This window comes from Bufo gargarizans, chromosome 6 (assembly GCF_014858855.1).
Source record: "Bufo gargarizans isolate SCDJY-AF-19 chromosome 6, ASM1485885v1, whole genome shotgun sequence".
NCBI classification, from domain to species: Eukaryota; Metazoa; Chordata; class Amphibia; order Anura; family Bufonidae; genus Bufo; species Bufo gargarizans.
This window is the reverse complement of record NC_058085.1, coordinates 83,465,120-83,488,514: the sequence shown is the minus strand read 5'-3', so window position 1 is coordinate 83,488,514 and position 23,395 is coordinate 83,465,120. Positions and strand designations below refer to the sequence as shown.

At 45.0% G+C, this 23,395-nt stretch overlaps 1 protein-coding gene across 2 annotated transcripts in view; it reads left to right on the top strand.

Annotated features, from left to right (window-relative positions):
- LOC122940779 (dolichyl-diphosphooligosaccharide--protein glycosyltransferase subunit 2-like) overlaps window positions 1–22,536 on the top strand; it is a 28,470-nt gene extending 5,934 nt beyond the window's left edge. Inside the window, exons 4-18 of one of the 2 annotated variants that reach the window (XM_044297530.1) lie at window positions 165–340; window positions 10,859–10,934; window positions 11,464–11,598; window positions 11,680–11,856; window positions 13,235–13,353; window positions 14,011–14,116; window positions 14,598–14,689; window positions 14,770–14,884; window positions 16,546–16,740; window positions 16,827–16,913; window positions 17,413–17,508; window positions 18,178–18,253; window positions 18,334–18,463; window positions 18,773–18,842; window positions 22,082–22,536. In XM_044297530.1, coding sequence (XP_044153465.1) covers window positions 165–340; window positions 10,859–10,934; window positions 11,464–11,598; window positions 11,680–11,856; window positions 13,235–13,353; window positions 14,011–14,116; window positions 14,598–14,689; window positions 14,770–14,884; window positions 16,546–16,740; window positions 16,827–16,913; window positions 17,413–17,508; window positions 18,178–18,253; window positions 18,334–18,463; window positions 18,773–18,824 — 1,632 coding nt within the window. In that variant the 3' untranslated portion in view covers window positions 18,825–18,842; window positions 22,082–22,536. The remainder of the gene's footprint in view (window positions 1–164; window positions 341–10,858; window positions 10,935–11,463; window positions 11,599–11,679; window positions 11,857–13,234; window positions 13,354–14,010; window positions 14,117–14,597; window positions 14,690–14,769; window positions 14,885–16,545; window positions 16,741–16,826; window positions 16,914–17,412; window positions 17,509–18,177; window positions 18,254–18,333; window positions 18,464–18,772; window positions 18,843–22,081) is intronic. The other variant, XM_044297531.1, reaches the window with a different exon arrangement.
- The last annotated feature ends 859 nt before the right edge of the window (window positions 22,537–23,395 follow it).

The following is a 23,395-nucleotide window of genomic DNA, read 5'->3' as shown; positions in this document are numbered from 1 at the left end:
GCATTACATGTGTTCTAACCGTATTGATCTGCATAGGAAACCATAGAACTCTTTGCTTTCCTATTCAGTAATACAGATGTAGCCATAAACGAGCTATGAACAGAACCTTATTCTCGTAGTAACATCCGGCTCTTGGTGACTGCTACATTCTCCTGTCTCCCTAGGTGCCTATCTCTAATGAGACCAGAGACCTGCTGCTTGGTGCCGTCAGTGAGGATTCCTCTGTCACCCAGATATACCATGCAGTAGGGGCACTCAATGGCTTTGGCCTCCCTCTGGCCTCACAAGAAGTGGTCGGTGCCCTGACCACGAGACTCGGTAAAGAAGAGAATGTCCTGGCGTAAGTACCTCTAATGAAGATTGTTAGAAGTAAAGGCTGGGTTTCACACCTGAGTTTTTTATGTTGTTGTGCTGTGTAATAGGAGCAGTACAGCCAAAAGTAGTGGAGGTGCCCAGAGCTGTCCTATGAATGAAACAAACCGCGCCCGACAAACCTCACGAACTATAATGGGGTCCGTCTGGTTTCTGTTAGAAACCCCAGCATTTTACCGTGCAAAATAGTGCCGCGTTCTGCGCTTTTTGGTTCCATATTTTTGATGGAATATGCAGTGAAGTCCCCTAACAGCACCTCCATCGCAGATGTGAACATGTATGAAGGTTCCTGTCCTAAAGCCTCATGCAGACGTCCGTGGAACACCGGACTGGCATTGCAGGAGCGCACGGCGTCATAGCAACCAATGACTCCTGCAATGCCAGTCCGGTGTTCCACGGACGTCTGCATGAGGCTTTAGGATGTGATGCATGAGGCTTAACTCTGCCTAATGCTTAATATGAGAGGGTAAGGGCTCATAAACATAAGTTTTTCATGTGCACAGTGAGAACTGCCCCATAAAGTCAGTGAGGGGGGTCATTCATCAAAGACTGGCGTTTTATGCCCCTGAGATGCCGGAGGGGTGCGTCTAATTTATGATGAGGCACAGGCCGCGCCATAAATTAGGCACATCCTCCAGCAGTCCAGGCATAAATGTTGGTGAATTTGATGGCTCTACCTCTGCTCCACCCCCACTACTGACCAGTGGTGAGGACAGTGTAAAAACGTTGCGTGCACCTAACAAGTCACTAGATGGGTGTCTTACGGACTTTTTTACACCAAAAACTGGTTTGTTTATTAACTTGGGCTGTTTATTCCCACACACATGGATGCACTTTGCCCCCCAAAAAAGAGGTGCTGCGTGTTTTGGGGTTTTCACACAAGACTTGCCCATTCAAGTAAATGGGGCAGTAAATAAAAACTGGAACCACACTGAAGGACTGGTGGTTGCTGGGAGGTCAGCATAGGTCATCAAAATCAGATCTGTGATGGTCCGACACCCCTGCTGATCAGCTGGTTGAAGAGAAGGCCACGCTCCTGGGAGCGCTGCCTTCCCCCTTCTGTGTCTTAACCGCTTTGATGCCACGGTCACTAGCATCAGTCACGGCCGTCGGATCCCAGCTTTACAGTCAGCTCTTTGATGGAGGAGGCTCGGCTGTTGTGCTCATGCGCTCCCCGCACCGTAGCTGGATGTTGAGGTGCTAGGATTTTGTCCTCGACTACTTCATGTTGAGATAAGTATCTTACAATACACCGACTGATCATCGCTGATTTTAGACCTCTAAGGCTACTTTCACACTAGCTCATATAATGCAGACGGTGGCTCCGTTCAGAACGGACCCGTCTGCATTATATTGCAAAAAAAATTCTAAGTGTGAAAGTAGCCTGAACGGATCCGTCCAGACTTTTACATTGAAAGTCAATGGGGGACGGATCCGTTTGAAGATTGAGCCATAGTGTGTCATCTTCAAACGGATCCGTCCCCATTGACTTACATTGCAAGCAGCGTTCAGGTGTCCGCCTGCGTAGCGGAGGCTGAACGCTGCCAGACTGATGCATTCTGAGCGGATCCGCGTCCACTCAGAATGCATTAGTGCTGGACGGATGCGTTCGGGGCCGCTTGTGAGCCCCTTCAAACGGAGCTCACAAGCGGACACCCGAACGCTAGTGTGAAAGTAGCCTAAACTGTAGATTTAAGAATTTGTTAATGCATTGTGGCTATTAGGCCCTCTGTTGCCAATGATGTTGTATCAGTCCCCTGATGATTTGGCAGTTGGCCATTGAAACGCGTTGGAACGTTTTGTGGAGCTGGCATGAGTACCCCTGATTCTTAATTTCCCTGACAAACTCTGGGCAGTCATTGCCTTTTCGCAGGGACAATCGGGGGCATGCAGAGAGGTGGAAATTGGAGGACGCTATAGGGTCACATAGGGGAAGAGACCCAGTACCTGTGTCCTACTAACCTTTCCTCCTCAAGACATTTTTCTTTCCCCCTCTCATTCTCTTATTCTTTTGTTTTGTATGCGGGCACAATTTATGCACAATTATTGCTTGTTTGATTTGGTTGTATACTTTGTGGGCCTATTTTATATTGAGTATTTATTAAAAGCTAATTTTATTAAGGTCACCCATCACTTGTTGATTCCCTTGGGCCACCCATTATACATTAAGACATTAACCATTGGTTATCTGGTTGTGTGATAAATAATCCTTTATAATGTATATAGAAGAGGCCATGAATGTTTTATTAATGCGAGGCCGATACCTGCTGATTATCAGACAGTCTGTATGTGCGGCTTTGCCACCCTGCATGGCAAAGCTGCAGATCTGTGACAGTAGAAAACTGCAAAATAGATGGAGGCTGCGTGTAGCATTTATTACATAACTAAAATCTAATAGTGCTGCTGTCTGAGAGTGAGCTCTTCAAAAGGACTTCCCTGTGTCCGTCCAGGCCCTGCGCCAGACGGAGGACAGGGAGACTGAAAGCCGGACTGTCCCACCTGAAACCGGATTTCTGGCTACCCTAGGGGCATGCTGTCACATTTAAGGGGGCGGTCTGCTATGGAGGTCAGTGTTAAGGGCAGATTGCTGTAGAGGCCACTGTTAAGGGGGCGGGGTGTTGTGGAAATCACTGTTAAGGTGATGGGGTACTGTGGAGGTCACTGTTAAAGGGGCAGGATGCTGTGGAGGCCTTTGTTAAAGGGAGTCTGTCACCAAAATTTGACTATAAACTGCTGATGTGGCGCTCTAGCACAAGATTACGATGGTACCTTTGTTGTATTCTTCTGACTTTCACCAGCTGAAAAAACTGTTTTATCTATATGCAAAATGAGGGCTCGCAAGTGCCCAGGCTGCTCTGCCGTCTTTTCATATTACCCCTCCCCAGCCTCTTGCTGGTCACACCCTATAAGGCTGTTTCATCATCCCAAGTACCACCGGCCGAGATCCGGCGTGTGTGCGCAGTTCACCGCCGGCTCGGGCATGCGCACTGTAATGTGGATATACTTAACTTTCTCTTGCTCGGCTTGCCTCCAGTCTCCCTGCTTGCTTCCGGTCAGCCGGCGAATGCGCACAACATGAAGCGATGCCGCTCCCCACAATGGGCATCGTAGTGCGCATGCCCGGGCCGATGGTGAACTGTGCACGCGCCGGATCTCGGCTGGTACTTGGGATGATGAAGCAGCCTTATAGGGCGGGACCAGCAAGAGGCTGGGGAGGGGTAATATGAAAAGAAGGCAGAGCAGCCTGGGCTCCTACAACAAGAACCCCGCCCCTGGGCACTTGTGAGCCGTCATTTGCATATAGATAAAACTATGTTTTTTCAGCTAGTGAAAGTCAGAAGAATACAACAAAGGTACCATTTGAATCTTGTGTAGTTGTGCTAGAGCGCCACGTAAGCAGTTTATATTGTCAAATGTCGGTGACAGACTCCCTTTAAGGGGGCAGGGTACGGTGGAGGTCAGGGTTAAGGGGACGGTCTGCTATAGAGGTCAGTGTTAAGGGGCGGGGTGCTGTAGAGGTCACTGTTAAGGAGGTGGGGTGTTGTTGAAGTCACATTTTAGGGGAATCGAACTTTGTGGAGGTCACTGTTGAAGGGGCGGGTTATTGTTGAAATTAATGTTAAAGAGGTTGTCCGAAAAAAATATATAGCACTGTAAATCTGATGGTCAGCAATATATAACTAAGCTAAGCAAGTTTTCGGCAAAAAATATCTATTTTCTCATTTCCCTGGTTCTCTTCTGGCCCTTTGTTTACCTGCAATAACAACAATCTTTGCCCCTCCCCCTGCTCTGCAAAGGGAGTGAATAAGTCTGCCCCAAGTTAAATGTCTGCCTGCTGGGAGACTCAGCAGTATGTTGTATGTGTAGGACTACAAGTACAATGACACCGCTGATACACACAGGATGTTCCCCTACCTGTTCTTGTGCAATGCTCTGCAGAACTCCTCTGTCAGCTCCTGTGCCCAGCATTTGCCTCCTCACTGCCTTCAGCTACTCTGTAAAGCCTTCAGCCCTGAGTCTGTGCAGCTGAAGGGGTTAAGAATTCAGGGAGAGAGCAGACAGCAGCAGATGGCAGTGCAGGGGTGTGTGGCCAGCACAGTGACCTCTCCTGTACAGATACATATCTGATCTCTCAGGCTTGTGCACAAAACATCATGAGAGCAGGGAGAGAAACTGACATCACGGGTCATGCAGTAAGTGCATGGTAAAGCTGTTACATTTGCCTAGTTTGAAACATACAAAGAACATGAAAAATAAATCAGACAACCCCTTTAACGAGACGGGATACTGTGGAGGTCACTAATAAAGGGGCAGCCGTGCAAGTTGCCACTATCTGAAATTGGGAGGAGTAACCTTCTTAAAATGATTCTCATGCCCAATGTTTACGCGGTTTTCCCCTATCTGGAGAAATCCGCACCTTCCTGAATTATTCCAGTTAGATGGCTTTTCACCCTGGGAGCGCAAAGGAGTGAGATATTTATGTCAACTACAGAGCGCCAATGTTTTTAAGTCCTTTGAACAGTTGAGAACTGAATTTGGTCTCCCACACACTTCTATCAATTTCTGCAACTACGGCATTGCTTTCAGACACAGACTAAATCCATATCGTTGAAATGTACTATGGTCCCGTTGTTTCAGCAACTTCCCACAACCAGCTCCTCGAGCGGTCTGATATCATCTACCTACAGGAACCTGTATGTGAAATCACTAAAACAAGAGGTTTTAGCAGTCAAATCTAAATGGGAAAGTGAGGTTGGGCCGATCTCAGAAGAGCAGTGGAAGTCGCTCTTAGCGCTCACTCCGCAACTGTCAGTTTGTGAGGGGCAGCGTATGTCCCAGCTGTTTTTAATACACCGGGTGTATAGGACTCCAGAGTTTTTATGCCGGGTAGGTGTTCGGGAAGATGCGGATTGTCCTAGATGTGGCATGGGCCCTGCATCCTTGTTACACATGTTCTGGGATTGTGCGGAGCTCAGGAACTTTTGGTCCGCGGTTCTGGCCTTAATAAAAGACGCATTTAATATCACAGTTCCGCCTGGACCGAGAACATGTGTGGTCGGGATATTAGACATCAGAAATCGTCATCACCGTCTGGGAGTACAGCGTCTGCTATTTCAAGCTAGGAAACTAATAGCCAGATTTTGGCTTAGACCCCAATCTCAGACTAGGGGAGAATTCCTCAATAGAATGTCAGATATAATACGCTTCGAGAAAGGTGTGTATGAAAAGACAATGTGTAATGAAGTTTAACAAAATATGGGATATCAGGGAGAAATTTAGGATGCAGTGTCCGGATTAGCCTCTCTTCTTAGATGGACTAGTGTGTGGGTAGAGGCACAGTTCTTGTGTATGTGTGCTTTCTTTCTCCTTTATCCTATTTAGTTCTGGATGTATGCCGTATGAAGGTGTTTAGTACTACGTGGGATGGATGTGAAGGGGACTGCTAAACAGATAGAAGTACACCAATGGCTATGCTTTTGTTATATTAATAAGATAACTGATTTTGTAGTTCGGATCCGTTCCATCGCTCGGGTGGGGGGGGAGGGGGGAATTGGGCTTTAGTTGGATAGGGAGGGATGTTTGTATGTTTATAAATTAAAATGGATGGGAAATGTGCTTCTGTACCAGGTATACTGTGTAACTAGATTACTTGATCTTATGTTATTTCTAATATTATGTTAGATGATACGTGGGGTACCCATGACAGTAACTTTTTGCCCGATCTTGTAATGCCATGGTATTATTGTCATCAACTGTTGCATGTATACTGTGCAGACTATTTTCCTTCTTTGTTTTTTTTTTTTTTTGTTTTTTGTGATTTTCAAAAAAAAGTCTAATAAAAATGATCTGATTCCAAAAAATTAAGGGGAGGGCGCTGTGGAGGTCACCGTTAAGGGAGTAGGGGACTGTGGAGGCCACTATTAAAGGGGCAGCAGGGTACTGTGAGGTCACTGTTAAGGCAGCGGAGTACTGTGGCAGTCGCTGTTAAGGGAACTGTAACCTATGGTCAATGTTAAGAGGCGGGTGCTGTAGAGGTCACTGTTAGGGTCTATTCACACGTCCGTTGTTTCTTTCCTGATCTGTTCCGTTTTTTGCTGAACAGATCTGGACCAGATCTGGACCCATTCATTTTTAATGGGTCCTGAAAAAAATCTGACATTGTGCTGTCCGTTTTTTTTCAGGACCCATTGAAAATGAATGGGTCCAGATCTGGTCCAGATCTGTTCAGCAGAAAACGGAACAGATCAGGAAACAAACAACGGACGTGTGAATGGACCCTTAAGAGGCCGGGCCCCTGAGGAGGTAACTGTCAAGGGGGTGGGGTGCTTTGGAACTCGCTGTTAAAGGGGCTGGTTGCTGTAAAGCTCAAAGTTAAGGGGGTTGGCTGCTGTGGAGGTCCCATTTTAAGGAGAGGGGGCACTGTGGAGGTCACTGTTAAGGGGGCAGGGTGCTGTAGATGTCACTGTTATAGTGGATACTGTCTATCCTTTAACGACACACACACACAGACAGTAAATGAAATAGATTAAATATACCCGAGCAAAGTCGGGTCCTTCAGCTAGTATATACATGAAAGAAGAATTCCTGCGCTTACTCTGACTGCACCTAAGAACCAATGACTAGAAGCGGGGTTCTACCACATCTGCTGTCCTCTAAGTTATAAGTAGTGCTTCTAGAGGAGAGTCTGTGATGCTGATGTGTAGCGGTGAATACTTGATAGTTGTCCCGATCCTCCAGTCTGGTGGAAGCAGTCAGGCTGTGTAGTTGGAAAATGTGCCCCTGCCGCCATGTGTATAAAGGAAGAAAAAGCCTAGTGGCTACATGATGTTTTGATGTATGCAAATTAGCCTCTAGGAGCAATGGGGGCGTTACCATTACACCTAGAGGCTCTGCTCTATATGCTCTATATTTAAACATAATTTTTCTCAGCAATAAGACATGCAGTTCCGGGCGCCGGGCAGGTAGTTCGTTCAGTAGCTTAGCACTGCTGCAGGCAAGTAGCAGGGCTGATATGGCGTTGTTTACCGGAGCAGTGGACCGGTGACGAGCTGGGGGCGTGGAGCGGTAGTGGACGAGCAGTGACGCAGCCGCGGTGATAGAGCGGGGGGGGGGGGGGGGGGTGTAGTGACCGTGTGGGAAAGAAGAAATGACAGAGCTGGAGGGGTGGAGCAATGAAAGGTTCTGTCACGTCTCCAGGCTCAGGTGGAGGAGCAGTGACAGAGCCAGGGGCATTGATCGAACTCTCCACTCTGCCAGCATCACTCAGTGGAAACCCTTTCTGCAGGTGTTGTCCAACTGGGAAGGTGAGGGGGGGGGGGTCCTTTCCATGCGACATCAGCAGCTATTTTGCCTAAACCACCTATAGGTACGGGTAGTAATGTGCTAAGACCAAGAGTGTGCACTAAACTAATTGTTGTGGTCAGATTAAGGCCTCGTTCACACCAGGCAGTGCGCTCGGGCCTGATTCTGTCCAGAATGCACTGCACTGCACCGCATTGCGGCCGGCTAACTATATTGTGGGGCAGGAGGGGGCGTAGTGGTCTGTTTGAAGTGATTGGCACCATAACCATGCCCAGCGGCTGCACAGGATCGCAAGGCACATTATGCCTGCGGTCCAGTCCAAACAAACTGCTGCAAGCAGCATTGTGACCGGACCTCAGGCATAATTGTGCCTTGCGATCCTGTGCATCTGATTGGCTACGGTGCCATTGACTTCAATAGATCGTCACACCCCCTTCTGCCTCACAACATAGTGAGCTGGCTGCGATGTAGTGCATTCTGGACAGAATCTTCTGGTGTGAACAGGGACTAAACTTTGTCATTTCACACCACAAAGACTGGAACGCAAGCCAGCCACCTCCCTGCATAAGGAAGCGTGGCGGTGTACTGAAATATGGTTTTGATTTAAAATAATTTTTTGTATCATGACAAGTAGATCGAGCCCCCGCTTTAGTCCTTCGACAAGTTTAAAAAAAAAAATTATGTCCACACCCCTGGCTGCAAAAGATGTGGACAGCACACCGTGTGCTATCTGCATCTGTAGTACCGTTCTGCGGCCCCGCAAAAAAGATGCATGTCTGCTGATGCTGACAAGAATAGACATTTCTATCATAGGGCTTGCCATGTGAAGTCCACAAAACACTTCAGGACATCTGAATGGACCCTAAGGGCTTACGCTGGTTAATGAGGCTCCGCTTTGTTCTATTGAACCGCGTAGTTCGGGGGGGTTTCTTCTCTTTACTGCAGAGTCCCAGTAAGTGCCATGTCACAGCTTGTTTCTGATAGAAGTCCTGGTTAGAAGAGCGTACACACACGGGCGGACAAAGCCAATGTCAGACTGCTCCTTGTCAGTCCTGAGCAGTTGGTTCCATCGGTGGACTACATGGTCCTAGCCTTATCCCCGGAGAACACATCATTAAAGCTGTGAGAGAATTGAGTCACTCGGAATTAAAGCGTGATTCAGGAGTATAATGTAAACTGCTAATCTCCATATAAATGGCAGTGCTAACAACGTGCTTAATTCTGAACAAGAGGGAAAAAAGCAATTTACAAGAGTTTTAAATGCACCTCAAGATAAAGTCCCCGGTGACAGCAGAGTACTGTCACCGCCAGAGCGGTTTCTTTTTAGTCCGTGGATCAGAATATGTCTGTCATTCTCTTCCTTTGTAAGCTAATGCTTCTGATCTCTTCTGCCCCTGCACTACCCATGGGAGGCCCAGTACATTTGTCATGGAAATGAGGCTGTCATAGAGCGGGAAGAGTTACCTTTTGGGTGGGATCCTTCCCATATTATGAGCTGCCTACTTCTAGTAAATAGATGTTTTGTAATGTTGGAGTCTAATATACATAAAAATGCATTTGTAGCGGAGGAAGGAAGAGTAATTGCCGCGTCTATCCCACACCCGTCTCTGTATCTTTACTGCTTTATGGGCTTCTAAATCAGTCCTATACAACAGAGTGCATGTTAAAGGTCCCCATACACATTGTAGATGACATCTGTATATAGGAGTGCTCCGACTCTTTCCCCACCAGCGGCAGATCTCTGGGGAATGACGGATTTTGCATATTAGGGGCCTTTACACTACAGGAGCATCAGGCAGATCATTGCCTACGTGCATTATTAATAGTCTGCCGGTGTAAAGGTGCTGCCGATTACCTAATGAACGCTCATTCGTTGCGTAATTGGCTCTTGCATGCGGTCACCTAAATTATCTTTTGCCGGCATCAGATCGGGGCGTCCAAACAGCCTCTGCTGCTGTCAAAAAATGATTCTGTATGGGGAAGAGTGATGGCATAAGAGATCACTCCTCCCCTACTGTGGAGGAGATTGCTGTATGTAAATGTGGTTTCCTCCACTAACGAGCAGGCGATTGTCCCCAACAATCCTTTTGGTTAATTGAGGGGCCTTTAGATTTTAACATGCCCAATCGTATGTTCACATGGGCGTTAAGCTGCTACCAGAGATATCTGGTATCGGGTTATTTCCCTCTTCCCCAGTGACCACACATGCACATGATATCCTGTCAAGACAATATGCCCCTCTACACTGCTCACCTGAGCAGACGATTCTCGGGAAGGAAGTGTGCAAGCTTGTGCCTGCTTGTCAGTGAAGGAGACCACGTTTACATGCAGAGATCTCCTCCACAGTATGAGGTGGAGTGATCTCTAATGCCATCACCATACAGAATTATTGTTTGCCGGCAGCAGTTATGTTTAGACCGCATGATCTGCTGTCGGCAAAAGAGGATTTCGGTGACCACATGAAAGATCCAGTTACCCAAGGAACAAGCATTCCTTATTTACACTGGCAGATCATCGCTATCGAGCGTTCGTGCAAACGCTTGTTAGCCATCTGCCTGATGTCCCGGCAGTGTAAAGGCCCCTTAAGTCTAGGCACACAGGCTGAGATTGCCTAGATTTAGTGATGGGGGCGGTAGTGTTCACTGCAGACTGTCCCCACAGTAGGACAGCATGGTATAGGGGTAGCTGGCTAAACTTTGGAAGCCACAGTAATGGCTAGCCTCCAGTCAGAAGCTCTAATTATGAAAGCGTACTGGTTTATGTCCTACCCGATCCCTTGTTCTGTTCACACCTTCAGCTCCAACCCTAGTTATAACCTTGTGTAGCGCTGCAGGTGACACCCCAGCTTTTTTTTTTGCTGACCCCACTTTGTGGCCATATTGTACCTATGCAGAGGTGTGCCGCCCTGCTTTCCTTGACTGTGCCGGGAATCCTTGACTCTAGTCATCGGTTGTGTAGCCTGAAGGTACAAGAGTCCCTGAGAGCTGCATATGACTTACCTAAGAGGAAGGGGGCCCCTTGTCTGTCAGGGTGAAGATGGTGGGCTCTGCTTATTTCTGTGTTCATGTCTTAACCCGTGCAGATGTCCCTTCCACGTCTCCTGCAGCTGCGTCAAGAATGAGACGCAATAGATTTTAGAAACCCCCGTTAGCCCAGTGTTCCTCACTTCTGTCTTTCTCTGCAGAACTATTGAGGCTCTCTTGACCGCGTCCATGCTGTCCCAGCAAGCTGACCTGCGAGGGATTGTGGAGGAAATCGAGGTAATGGCATTCACTTCACAGAGGAATGTGGTCAGCACTACATTCTTATTTTGTCAAGTTTGGCTGAGGGAAAATAGAACCTTTTTATACATTTCTAGTGAATTCCTTTATCTTCCGTTTCTAATAACATTTTATTGGGCTTTCTTATTTTGCCTCAGACTTGCATTGCCCATGCAGATTCTTAAGGTGCAGTCACTCCATGTTTTATTTCCTTATACAAAAAAAAAAGTATGAAATCATCCGTGAAGTTTGCCATTGTTTTCTGTAGGCTAGTGATATAGAGTGCTATAGGCCATAGCTTGACATACGCTGGTTGATCTGATCATTCTGAAGTGTAATGTGGATGACCAAAGGCTGGCAGTCCACATTACGCACATAAGCCGTGCCATTGATCTACACATCAGGGCGCTATGGACCTCATTAGACCACTGCTTAGCTCCCTATTATGCGGTGAATAGGATTTATTTTCCTGAACATATAATACGTTTTGAATCATTCAGTAGTACATTTTGGGGAATTCCACCTATAGGACCTGGTGGCCCGACTGGATGACCTGGGTGGTCAGTACCTGCAGTTCGAGGAAGGTCTAGAAGCTACTGCTCTGTTTGTGGCTGCTACATACAGTTTGTCGGATCACGTTGGTGTGGAGCCTGCCTTGAAAGAGGTAAGAAAAGTTGTAAAAGATCATCCTTTTTATTATTTGTCTGGTCCAGGCTTCTTAGCAGTGACTTTTTCTGTTTCTCAGGACCAGATTGTCCAGCTAGTAAATGCCATCTTCAGCAGGAAGAGCTTTGATTCCCTCTCAGAAGCCTTCAGCGTGGCCTTTGCAGCTTCTGCCTTGTCCCACAATCGTTACCACCTTCCACTCATCGTTGTGCCTGATGGACCTGCGGCAGTGTCTCACAAACAGCCCCTCCTGAGAGTGCGTATTATTATTGCTGGACAGATTTGTCTGACATGACGGAGTTTGTGATGCTATAGATTGCTTTCTTTAAAAGTGGTTTGCGGCCTTTGATTTACTAATCGTCATTATGGATGATTCATTACAATATGCTTGTCTTTATTCACCCTGGTATTATGGTTTCCTCAGGTTTCCATTGCCCTGATGGACAGAATTGCATTGTTAACCTTGTTAAAAAAAAATAAAATAGAAAAGCCTGAAACTCCTCAAAAGTCCATGGAACCGCCCCTTTATTGTTCGAACGCATGTCACAATCTAAGGCTACATGCACACGACCATTGTGTGTTTTGCGGTCTGCAAATTGCGGATCCACAAAACACGGATGGCATCTGTGTGCATTCTGCAATTTGTGGAACGACACGGACAGCCATTAATATATAAAAACGGAGAATGGACAAGAATAGGACATGTTATATTTTTTTGCGGACCATAGAACGGTGAAACGGATGCGGACAGCACATCTTTTGCAGCTCCATTGAAGTGAATACGGTCGTGTGCATGGATTTCTATGTAGCCATCAGGACAGCTGTCCACAAGTAGCTATGCCCACCTTCGTCAAGCAGTGGTCACGTGAGTTTGCTGCAAGCTCCTGCGACCATTGGTTGCTGTGGGTGGGCATAGTTTGGCTGCATGCTGCCAACCTCTCTGTAGGGCTGTACCCCAAGTCTTCTCTCACACAAGTGTTATGGGTTGTCAGAATCTGTTAATGGTTTTGCAGGCAAGTTCAGTCAGTTTTGTCTGTGATTGCGTTCAGTGTTTCAGTTTCTTTCCACGTAGATGTAGTCAGTTTTTGAGGCGTTTTTCATGCTTGAAGAATAACCTTCAACATATCCAGCAACCATTCAATTTTTAACGCTAGCCCGATTAATTTCTGTGGGGCCAGGGCAGCGTGAAAAATGCACAATATAGAACCTGTTGCAATTTTTCCTGAATGCAAAGATGATGCGTGAAAAACATGCCCCGACCCATTGAGATGAATGGGACAGGGATTCGGTCTTGATGCTATCAGTTCGCTACACGCATCGCATCCGGATGGAAAACTCGCTTGTGTGAAATTATCCTGATGTTCCACTGTGTGCATACAGCTCCCATACAGATCTGTGTCACAGTGGATCCTGCAAGCAGACTTTTTGTAATCTGATCCCGCAGATGAAGGGACTCCTTACACTACACTATGGAGTCAGATAGGATTGCATTATTGCAGTAGGAATACTATTAGCAAAGTGCTTCACCTTTTAGTTGAGATGCTTTGAAGTAATAAAACACAGTGAGTGTAAAGACATTTCAGAATCTATTCTGTAGACTGTTATAATAGTTTTCTTTTTTTCCTTTTGCACAGCTTCTGGTTACCAACGTTCTCTCCCAGCAACTGTCAGATGCCAAAGTGAAACTGACTCAAGCCAAGTCCAGTAGCACCAAGGCCACAGTTCTGGAGAACGCTGCGTTTACTCCATCCGGGTAAGTAATTCATTATCTTAGACGCAACTTCAGAAAGTTGCAACGTTTATTATCAATTTTCTTTCCCACTGTAGCTATTTACAGGATGTGCAGTAAGATTGTCATAAAGGGGTAGTCAGACATTATTTAAGGCCACTTTACAGGGGCCAACATAGCAAGTGATTATTGCAGCAGTCATCTCCTCTGTGTGGGGACGAGTGATCCCTGATGTGTCCATAGAGAATCATTGCTTTAGGATAGCAGATTGCTGTTTAGATCTGCTGCACAGAAGCAATGATTTAGGTGACCGATGAACAAGCATTTGCTCGTAAATTGGGTGGCTGGGAATCAGGAATGAGCATTTCTAGGAACACCTTGCAGATAATGTCCCCAATCACTGGCCCCTGTAAAGGGGCCTAGCGATTACTGTACTGACAGGAGGGTATGTTTTTATAACTGGTGGTGTTCCATATTTGCAGCATTCTCCAATCTGTCCTATTGGTTATTGGGGGCAAGACATGAATCTACAGTAATAGCCAGGTATAGGTTATTTTATGTTATGTTCCCATAAAGGAAATGTTTAATTCAGCTGCTGTGCACAGGTCAGAAACGTCAAATGCTAAATATATTCACGTCCTGACAACATAATTCATGCTGTAACTTCTGTTCTTCCTTCAGGGACGCCTTTGAACTGAATTTTATGGAGTCCAAGCCTGCAAGCGGCTACTATGACTTCTCAGTGAGTGTGGAGGGTGACAGCCGTTTCCTGGCAAACCAGGTGGAGGTGTGTATGACCTAAAATCTCTCGTCTGACACAGAGAGACCTATAATGAATAGTGTCAACTTGTCTAGCGAATGTGCTGCATAATGTGATGTAGAGCTTTTCCATGGCCCCTTCATTCCTAATGCTCGGGTCTAATTACCTTAATTATCCACTTAGCATGTCTTCATATGAAAGGCGTGAGCAGGAAATGATGGCTCTGAATCTTTACTTTGCCCGGTTTCAGAACCCCTTGAGATAAGCAAGAGACTCTTGAATAAAATTGTGTAAGGCTGCAGGACATTGTGCCCTCATTCATCCGAGAGGGTGCCTCGGCTCTTTTCTCTATGGCTCTAATGAGAGGAAATGGTTAATAAGGATTGTGATTGGCCCTTACTTGTCTCATCATATTTCACCATGAAAACTGTTTCAGAGAATAACATTTTTCTACGTATGAACAGTAATATAGGAAAGTAAATTGGATTGCTGGCTGTTTCATTTACAGATTAAGGTGAAGGTGTCCACAGAAGTTGGAATCAGCAATGTAGATCTCTCCATTGTGGATAAAGACCAGAGTATCTCTCCCAAAACTGCCAGGTAATTATGGCACCAATTGTCTCTGTTCTTAATGTGGGAGAAACTGGAAATGGCTAAACAGACTTCTTTCCTTCCTCTAGGGTGGCATTCCCTTCTAAAGCCAAAGGACCATTCACCTCTGACAGCCACCAAAATTTTGCCCTGTCTTTCCAGCTTACCGATGTGAACACAGGAGCCAGCCTGACACCTCATCAGGTCAGTTTTCTAGAAATTCCGCACAATTGGTTTGTCTTGCGTTGCCATCTGCATCTTTTTACTAATAAATTGAAGGCATTCCTTTTTATTTTATTTTTTCTAGCATTATTGGTTAATGTCCAGAATTCTCCAGAAACGACACCACGACTATGCATGGGCATTGTGTAGTATTGCTCCTCATCCCCTATTCAAGAGAAGGGAGCTGAATTGCAATGTCAGGCACAGCTTATGGGCCAGTGTGGTGCCGCTTGTGGAGAAAACCAGATCCCGAATACCCCCTTCAATATTTCATTACACATCTTGACTTTGCTGGAGGCAGAAGTCGTAATGTTATTTCAGATCAAAAGGCTTGTATCCAAAATGTAGTTTCCCTTTTGAACAAGAGATACAGGGTCATTGATACACATAGGGTCAGTTTACACAGAGTATTTTGGTGCTGATTTTAGAGCATTTCCACCCTAGTCAGCTCCAAAAAAAAAATAAAAAATCTAACGGCCTCCCATTCATTTCAATGGGAAACAGCACTCCATGTGGGAAAAAGCAGCAGCACGCCCTATCTTGGGGTGGAATCCGTGCAGAATCTTCCATTGAAATGAATGGGGCGCATAAAAAAAACAGCTCCATACATGACCATGTGGTTTTTGGTGCGGATCGTAAACACCCATTGTTGGTATTGACGTAAGCACCCATTGGTGGAAAAAAATTGCATAAAAAAAAACTGCATAAAAAAATGGACAGAAAAATAGTGTGAATTCCACACTTGGTTTTCCAAATCTGTTGTGTAAACCTACGCTAACAATTCCTAAAAAAATAAAATGATGTTCATTTAAGAGATATTGTCCACCATTATATGTATTCATCTGATAGATCCTAAGAACTGAAACATTTTTGCCATTTTCATGCTCTTAATAAAAAAAATCAAAAAAATCAATGAAGAGTTATCACATGACGCCACCTGGTGGTCAGTGTATAGCAATGTTCATGTCCACCTACAGAGCTGTGTGTTGCCGGTGGACATGCTCACGCACTCTCCTCACAGCCAGGTCATTACATAGTGATCCTCTGTTCAATTGCAGAGTAGCCTTATGCTGTGTTCTCTGCAGAGGAGCAAATCTATTTCATCCCTGCAGAAAGCTATTTCTGTTGGCTGATCTGCAGTGAGTGGAAGATTACTGTGCCGTGATCAGGTTGGGGAGTGACTGAGCATGTGTGACCAGTACACACTGCTGTTTTGACCACCAGGTGGTGCCATGTTACGTAATGGCTTCATTTTTATGATCTATAAGATGAATTTGACATGTGGTGGGACAACCCTTTTAAGTGACGCTTGTCGCTTATAGATCAATGCCCTTTGTTAAAGAGGACCTGTTGGCTGTGTCAATACTTTCACTATTTTGTAGGCAAACTATCAAATTGGTTCAGCTCATTCATACATTGTTAGGAGGAGTAATACAGGAAAGTCATAACGCAGAGTTACAGAAGAATTGGGGAATTTAAGTATTTTCTGAAAACAGATATTTCAGGATAGCTGCCGTGTCCGCTCTAACAGATCAGTGCTATAAGTCCAGGTCATTGGTTGACAAAGCACTTGCATTCTGTAACCGGATGACCCTACAAGTAACCTTGGCATATGCTTAGTTATGTTTCTGCTTGTTCCCCAGACATTTGTTCGCCTGCATAACCAGAAGACTGGCCAAGAAGTAGTGTTTGTCGCCGAGCCAGACACCAAGGGCACATACAGATTTGAGCTTGATCCATCTGAAAGGAAGTCTGAGTTTGACTCTGCGTCTGGGACTTACACGCTGTACTTGATTGTAGGAGATGCTACTCTGGAGAATCCCATCCTGTGGAACATGGTATGCAATAGGCATCGTTACATGTCAGACTGGGGAAATACCAGAGCTCTTGTCTGAAATGGAATTAATCTTACTTTTTGGTTTAGGCTGATGTGATCATCAAATTTCCTGAAGAGGACACTCCAACCCCTGTCCAGAGCAAGACCTTGTTCACCCCCAAACAAGACATTCAGGTACGAGGATCCATGGCATGTTGTGAGTTGTGGTCAAATGGGGGTAGGTCATTGAAGAACATGTATGCGTCTATTACTTTTTCTGCACATATCATGCAAAATAAATGGGTCACCATGATTTAGTTATTGTGGAGAAACTGACACTGAATATTAGAAAACAAGAAAAGCCGTTATAACATATCCTGATCTCGAAAAGCATGGCTGTTTTTTCCCACAAAACAGCGCTAAACCTGTGTAGCCCAGTTCACCTTAGTGGAGCTGAACGGTCATACCAGATGCATGTAGCGCTGATTTACAAGGAAGAAGCCATATTTTCACATCTGCACTTCTCAGCTACTTGGAGTGAATGGGTGTTCACAGGGTAGCATTACCAAAGCAAAATGGCTGTAGTCCACAAAGAAGAATGCGTTCTAGTGTCCTCCATCTGCTATACAGTTTAATAAATCCTCTTCCAGTGCTAGTATGTGTAGAGTGACTTATCTAATGTCTGTATGTGCAGCACTTATTCCGGGAGCCTGAGAAGAGGCCACCTACTGTTGTTTCAAATACTTTCACTGCCCTGGTCCTGGCACCACTGCTCCTGCTCTTTATCCTGGTAAGTTACTTTATTTTTTTATTTTTATTTCCACCACATCTGAGCACTTTACTTCCATAAACAATAAAGAAACTGGCCTTTACAATTTTTTTTTTTGTGTGTGCGCATGCTAGATTTACCACTTGAAGTTCATTAATGTTAAAGGGCATCTGTCAGCAGATTTGTACCTATGACACTGGCTGACCTGTTACATGTGCACTTGGCAGCTGAAGGCATCTGTGTTGGTCCCATGTTCATATGTGCCTGCATTGCTGAGAAGTTTTAGTAAATGCAAATGAGCCTCTAGGAGCAACAGGGGCGTTGCCATTACACCTAGAGGCTCAGCTCTCTCTGCAACTGCTGCACCCTCTGCACTTTGACACGGCCAGGCAGTGAAAACCTCATCGCCTGGCCCTGCCAAAGTGCAGAGGGCCCTGCAGTTACAGAGAGAGCTGAGCCTCTAGGTGTAATGGCAACGCCCACATTGCTCCTAGAGGCGAATTTGCATATATTAAAATTATAATTTTTGTCAGCAATGTGGGCACATATGAACATGGGACCCCAACACAGATGCCTTCAGCTGCGAAATGCACATGTAACAGGTCAGACAGTGTCATAGGTATAGTCTTTATGTAACAGACGATATTTAACGCACTTTTTTTTTTTTTTTTTTTTTTTTTTTTCTCCCAGTGGGTAAAGATTGGTGTGAACATCTCCAACTTCAGCTTCTCTCCAAGCACACTGGTCTTCCATCTTGGACATGCAGGTATGTTTCTACATGCTCTTCTGGAGGCTTTAGGTAACTGCTGTGCGGTGTATAATTTCCTTGTCCTTTTTATCTTCTAGCTATGCTGGGCCTGATGTATGTTTATTGGACTCAGCTGGACATGTTCCAGACTCTAAAATACTTGGCCATACTGGGAATCGTCACGTTCCTTGCTGGAAACCGCATGCTTGCTCAGAAAGCAGTCAAGAGGTAAAGTAATCATTTTTCTTCTCTTCTCTGGCGGATCAAATGTCGGATACAGATTGCCCAAATCAAAATTAAACGGTCTGCATTTGCTGGAAGATGTGAGAGCGTTTTCCTGTTGCTCTCAGGTGCCTGTAGTCTTGCGCTTAGCACTTATTCTCCAATTCTCATATCTGTAGGGCAGTATTTTCGATCCAAATAATTTGTGCCTTTTATGATCTGATTTCTCTGCTGTAATCTTGTATGTACTCAGAGCTGTCTCTAACTCCTAGGCTTTTACCTTCTCTTCCACTGCTTCTTTCTCCTTCCTCTCAGGACTGCAGCTGAACAAAGCAGTAGGTTGGCAAAGTATAGAACACTTCGGTAATCTGGGGCTTCCCATGAAGTAAGGCTGCCTTACTAAATCATGTTACCATCTGTCCAGCATGCATGCCAACCATGCTTCATGTGACTACACATTTCTGGCTACCCATTTGCTGCCATGTGATGCATTTCCGCACTTTAAAGGGTTTCTGTCACCAGATTTAACCCTATTAAGCTAGCTGACATTAGCGACGTGCTAATGTCAGCTAAACCTAACTAGCCTATTCCTACTATTATCTATGCCCCGTTACTCCAGAAATCTAACTTTTATAATATGCTAATTAGCCTCTAGGAGCAGGAAGGGGGGACGTTGCCCCTGCTACTAGAGGCCCCGTTCTCCCACCTCTGGCCACGCCCTGCTACACTAGATTGACAGGGCCAGGCAGCGTTCAACTCCAACTGCCAGCCCTGTGAGCTAGGGAAATCTCGCCGGTGCAGTGAGGAAGCCATAGGGTTGTTTTGATACCAAAATTTTGATTCGGTTTCGATACCATAAAAAAGTATTGCAATATTCGATATCACGCGAAAAAAATAAAATGCCAAAAAAAAGCCGCCTGCATTCCGCATTTTATGGATTGTAATCGAACAGTCCTATCCTATTTCTTTGGGGGTAAGGGGACAAAAAAAAAAAAAGCGAGTTGTGCAGTTTTTTTATTTTTTTATTTTACGGTGATAACCGCATAGGAGATTTCTTTTAATATTTTAATAGTTTGGACTTGTCGGACGTGGCGATATGTAATATTTTGGTGTGTTTTATTTTAACTTATTTTTAGTTTTAGTTTTTTTTAGTTTTATTTAATAACTATTTTCCCCCTTAGGGGCTAGAACCTGGGATCTTTTAATCCCTTGTCTATTCACCATAATAGAGCTCTATTAGGGTGAATAGGACCTCACACTCTCCCTGCTGCCCTGTGCATAGTACACACAGTGGCAGGGAGCTTACCATGGCAGCCAGGGCTTCAGCAGCGTCCTGGCTGCCATGGTAACCGATCGGAGCCCCGCAATTACACTGCTGGGGCTCCGATCAGAGGCTGCCACTGCCACCAATGAGAGGAGGTGAGGGGAGCCTGTGGCCACTGCCACCAATGATTTTAATACTGGGGAGGGTGCTCTGTGCCACCAATGTTTTTAATACTGGGGGGGGGAGCACTGTGCCTCCAATAATAAGTAACGTTTAATATACAAATACAGCCGGCGCCAGAAACACATTGCCGGCACCCGACCTCTGACAGGGCACTGCGATCCGCAGCAATGAACCCCTCAAGTGCCGCACCTGCATTTGTAATGTACAGTATTAAATGTTAGTTATCCTTTGTGGCGCAGTGGCCACAGCCCATCCTCCTCCCCTCTCTCGTCTCATTGGTGGCAGTGGCAGAACAGGGGGGAGGGGAGAGACTGCTTCCTTCTTCCCTGTGCTGCTGAGAGCAGCGGGATCCATATTCTCTGATACTGGGCTGTGCAATAGCACAGCCTAGTATCGATAAAAGACAAATCCCGGTATCGATACTGGGCTAAAAGTATCAAAAGTTTTGATACCCGAAACAACCCTAGGAAGCTGGCGAGCGCCCTTCACTCACTGCGCAGAATACTGAACGGGATTGCGCAGGCGCGAGATTTACACGGCAGACAGGGCCGGCAGTAGGAGACCAACGCCGCCCCGACCCTGTCAATCTAATGTAGCAGTGCGTGGCCAGAGGTGGGAGAACAGGGCCTCTAGGATCAGGAAGCAACTCTAATTAGCATATTATAAGTTATATTTCTAGAGTAACGGGCTCATAGATAAAAGTAGGAATAGATTACTTAGGTTCAGCTGACATGTCAGCTAGTTTAATAGGGTTAATTCTGGTGACAGAAACCTTTTAAGAGGTTTGCTTTATTTGTGTGCGACTTTAATCTTCTCACAGGCAATGAGTGGACTCTGCTTCACTAAAGGCAACCCTACTAACCTCTCCTCCTAACATGTACGCTGCCTGCGTTTCCAGCACAGGATTAATTTTCTGTTACTGTTCATGTAAATCCATAGGAAGTTCTTCAAACAGATGTAACTAGTTCAAGAACAGATCATTCTTCCCTGTTTATGACTGAGCACCCTTTAATTTTTTTCTAATATGCAAGTTTGAAATCTATAAAGTCATTTTATGTTACTAAATAAGTATTTTTTTCCATTCTTTTTAATAGCACAAATTGCCCTAAAAATACTTTGTATCTTTCCCATAGGGTTATGTAGTTTTGTGTTGGCTGTTTAAAGAAATATTTTTTTATTTTTTTTCATTCATTCATTTTATTCATTATTTTTTTTTATTTTGCACCCTTTGCCTCTCCCCGATTTCTCCTGTAACTAGAATTGACATATCTGCCCCAGTTACAGGGGCAGCCTCCTGAGATGCCTACAGCCTCCTTTGCACCCTGTGTTCATGTGGTCCCCGGGACTGGAGCAGGAAGCGCTATTACTGCTTGACAAACAGTTATTACAAGAAGCTCATTGAGCGCCATGTATGCAGCAATCAAAACAGCAAGAACTGGCATAAATCCAGCCAGACGTGGTGCCCACAATAAAACTATTATGACTTGTCGCCAGTGGTCATCTCCTTCCAGTTTGGTTGTAGTGGATTGGAGAATGTTGGTTTGCTAGGCGGCTGCATATTGTGTTGTAAATGTAGCCATTAGAGATGAGCTAATTTCATGTTATGAAATTCGTTCACTCTTCGTTTGGTGGTAAAAGCAGAATTGCGTTATGTATTCCGTTACCACGGACCATAACGCAATTCTATGACGGAATGCCTTTAAGAGGCATTCTATTATTCATTCTGTTATAATAAAGTCTATGGGCTGCAAAATGGATCCGTCTCGTTTCCGTTATGCATTCCGTCATAGAATTGCCTTATGGTCCGTGGTAAGGAATCCATAACGCAATTCTGCCTTTACCACCAAACGAACGAATTTCAAAATTTGAAATTCGCTCCTCTCTGGTAGCCATACGTGGCCAGGATTTGTTTCAGATTCCATCTGCAATGTAAGGAGAAATGGTGAGCTTGACAACCAGGAGCTCCCAATTAGGCAACCTGTTTCCTTTGGACTCTTGAATCTCAGACTTTTCTCATAAAGCGGAAAGGTGTGGACTTCTGATGAGGATCATAGGTTGTCTGTTGTGAGGGGCTATGTCCTGCTGGGCGTGGCACGTTTCTCCTATTTATGGCTGGCAATCAGGAAATGTGACCAGATATTGATATGTAACCTTTATTCTCTTTTTTTTTTCTACAGGGTAGAAAAATGAAGTGAGACCAGATTTTAAATAAAAAAAAAAAAGAAACCTCATGATGCCAGCGTCAGTTCATTTGTACACGTTCAAAATTGCAGTCCATTATTTTTTATTTTATTATATTTTTTTTATTTTAATGTGCCCCAAATGTTTCCGCTGCACTGATTGTTACAGTCCCTCCGCTGCCCTTGCCCCCTCTTCCTTGAAACCACTGTGAAATCCATTCCAGACATTGTGTACGCTGACATCATTGTGCCAGAAGCAGGCTGTGACCCAGCGGGTGGCAAGTCAGTTGTCCGGGCATCTTCACACATCTACAGACAGCCAAGTTGGGCTAACTGGGGATTGGCACCATGTTATTTGGGAGGGGGCAGTGTGAAGAATGTAATTGGGAGAAGATAAAAAGGGACTTCTGAAATTTTCTTTCCCTGTTGATAATAAATGGAAGGTGAATGGGTCCAGGGTGTTGTGTTTTCTTTAGAAAAAAAAAACAAATAAAAAACATATGGTTCCTTTTAAGAAATAATTACTGAAAATTCCTCAGCGGTTTCCACATTCTGTAAATATATATATTTTTTTTCTTGACATTCATGAAAGTCTGATTTAGATTAATAATCATCTGCCCACATTAAATTCTTACTTGCGTTGTCTTCAGCTGCCACAATGCCAATTAAGAACTGGGAGCAGAGATGGTGCTGAACTGAGAATTGTCTAAAATTACAGTAACTACACATTTTCTAGAATATTATTAAGGGCTGGGAGCTATTATCTCAGACGCGTGCTTTGAATGCTTGTAACAGGAATTAGTGTTGAACATGTTCGCTGTCTTAAAAGGGTTTAGATGGAACTAAATGCCAGCCCCAAGTGGCTCACTTATGCTTGGCTATTTCCGAAAGTCTGGCCACCTGGGAATGGTGTCCCATCTTGCAATGGAAACTACAAGATGGGAATACCCCTTTTAAAGGGGTTGTCACTTCAGCAAGTTGCATTTATCATGTAGAGAAAGTTATTACAAGACACTAATGTATTGTGATTGTCGATATTGCCTCCTTTGCTGGCTGGGTTCATTTTTCCATCACATTATGCACATCTTGTTTCCATGGTTACGACCACCCTGTAATCCATCAGTGGTGGCCGTGCATGCACACTATAGAAAAAAGTACCAGCCTCTTTGGCGGCCTGGACTGTGGGAACTCGCAGAGGCTGGTGCTTTTTTTTTTTTTTTTCTATAGTGTGCAACCACGACCACCACTGATGGATTACAGGGTGGTTGTAACCATGGAAACAAGAAGTGTATAATGTGATGGAAAAAATAA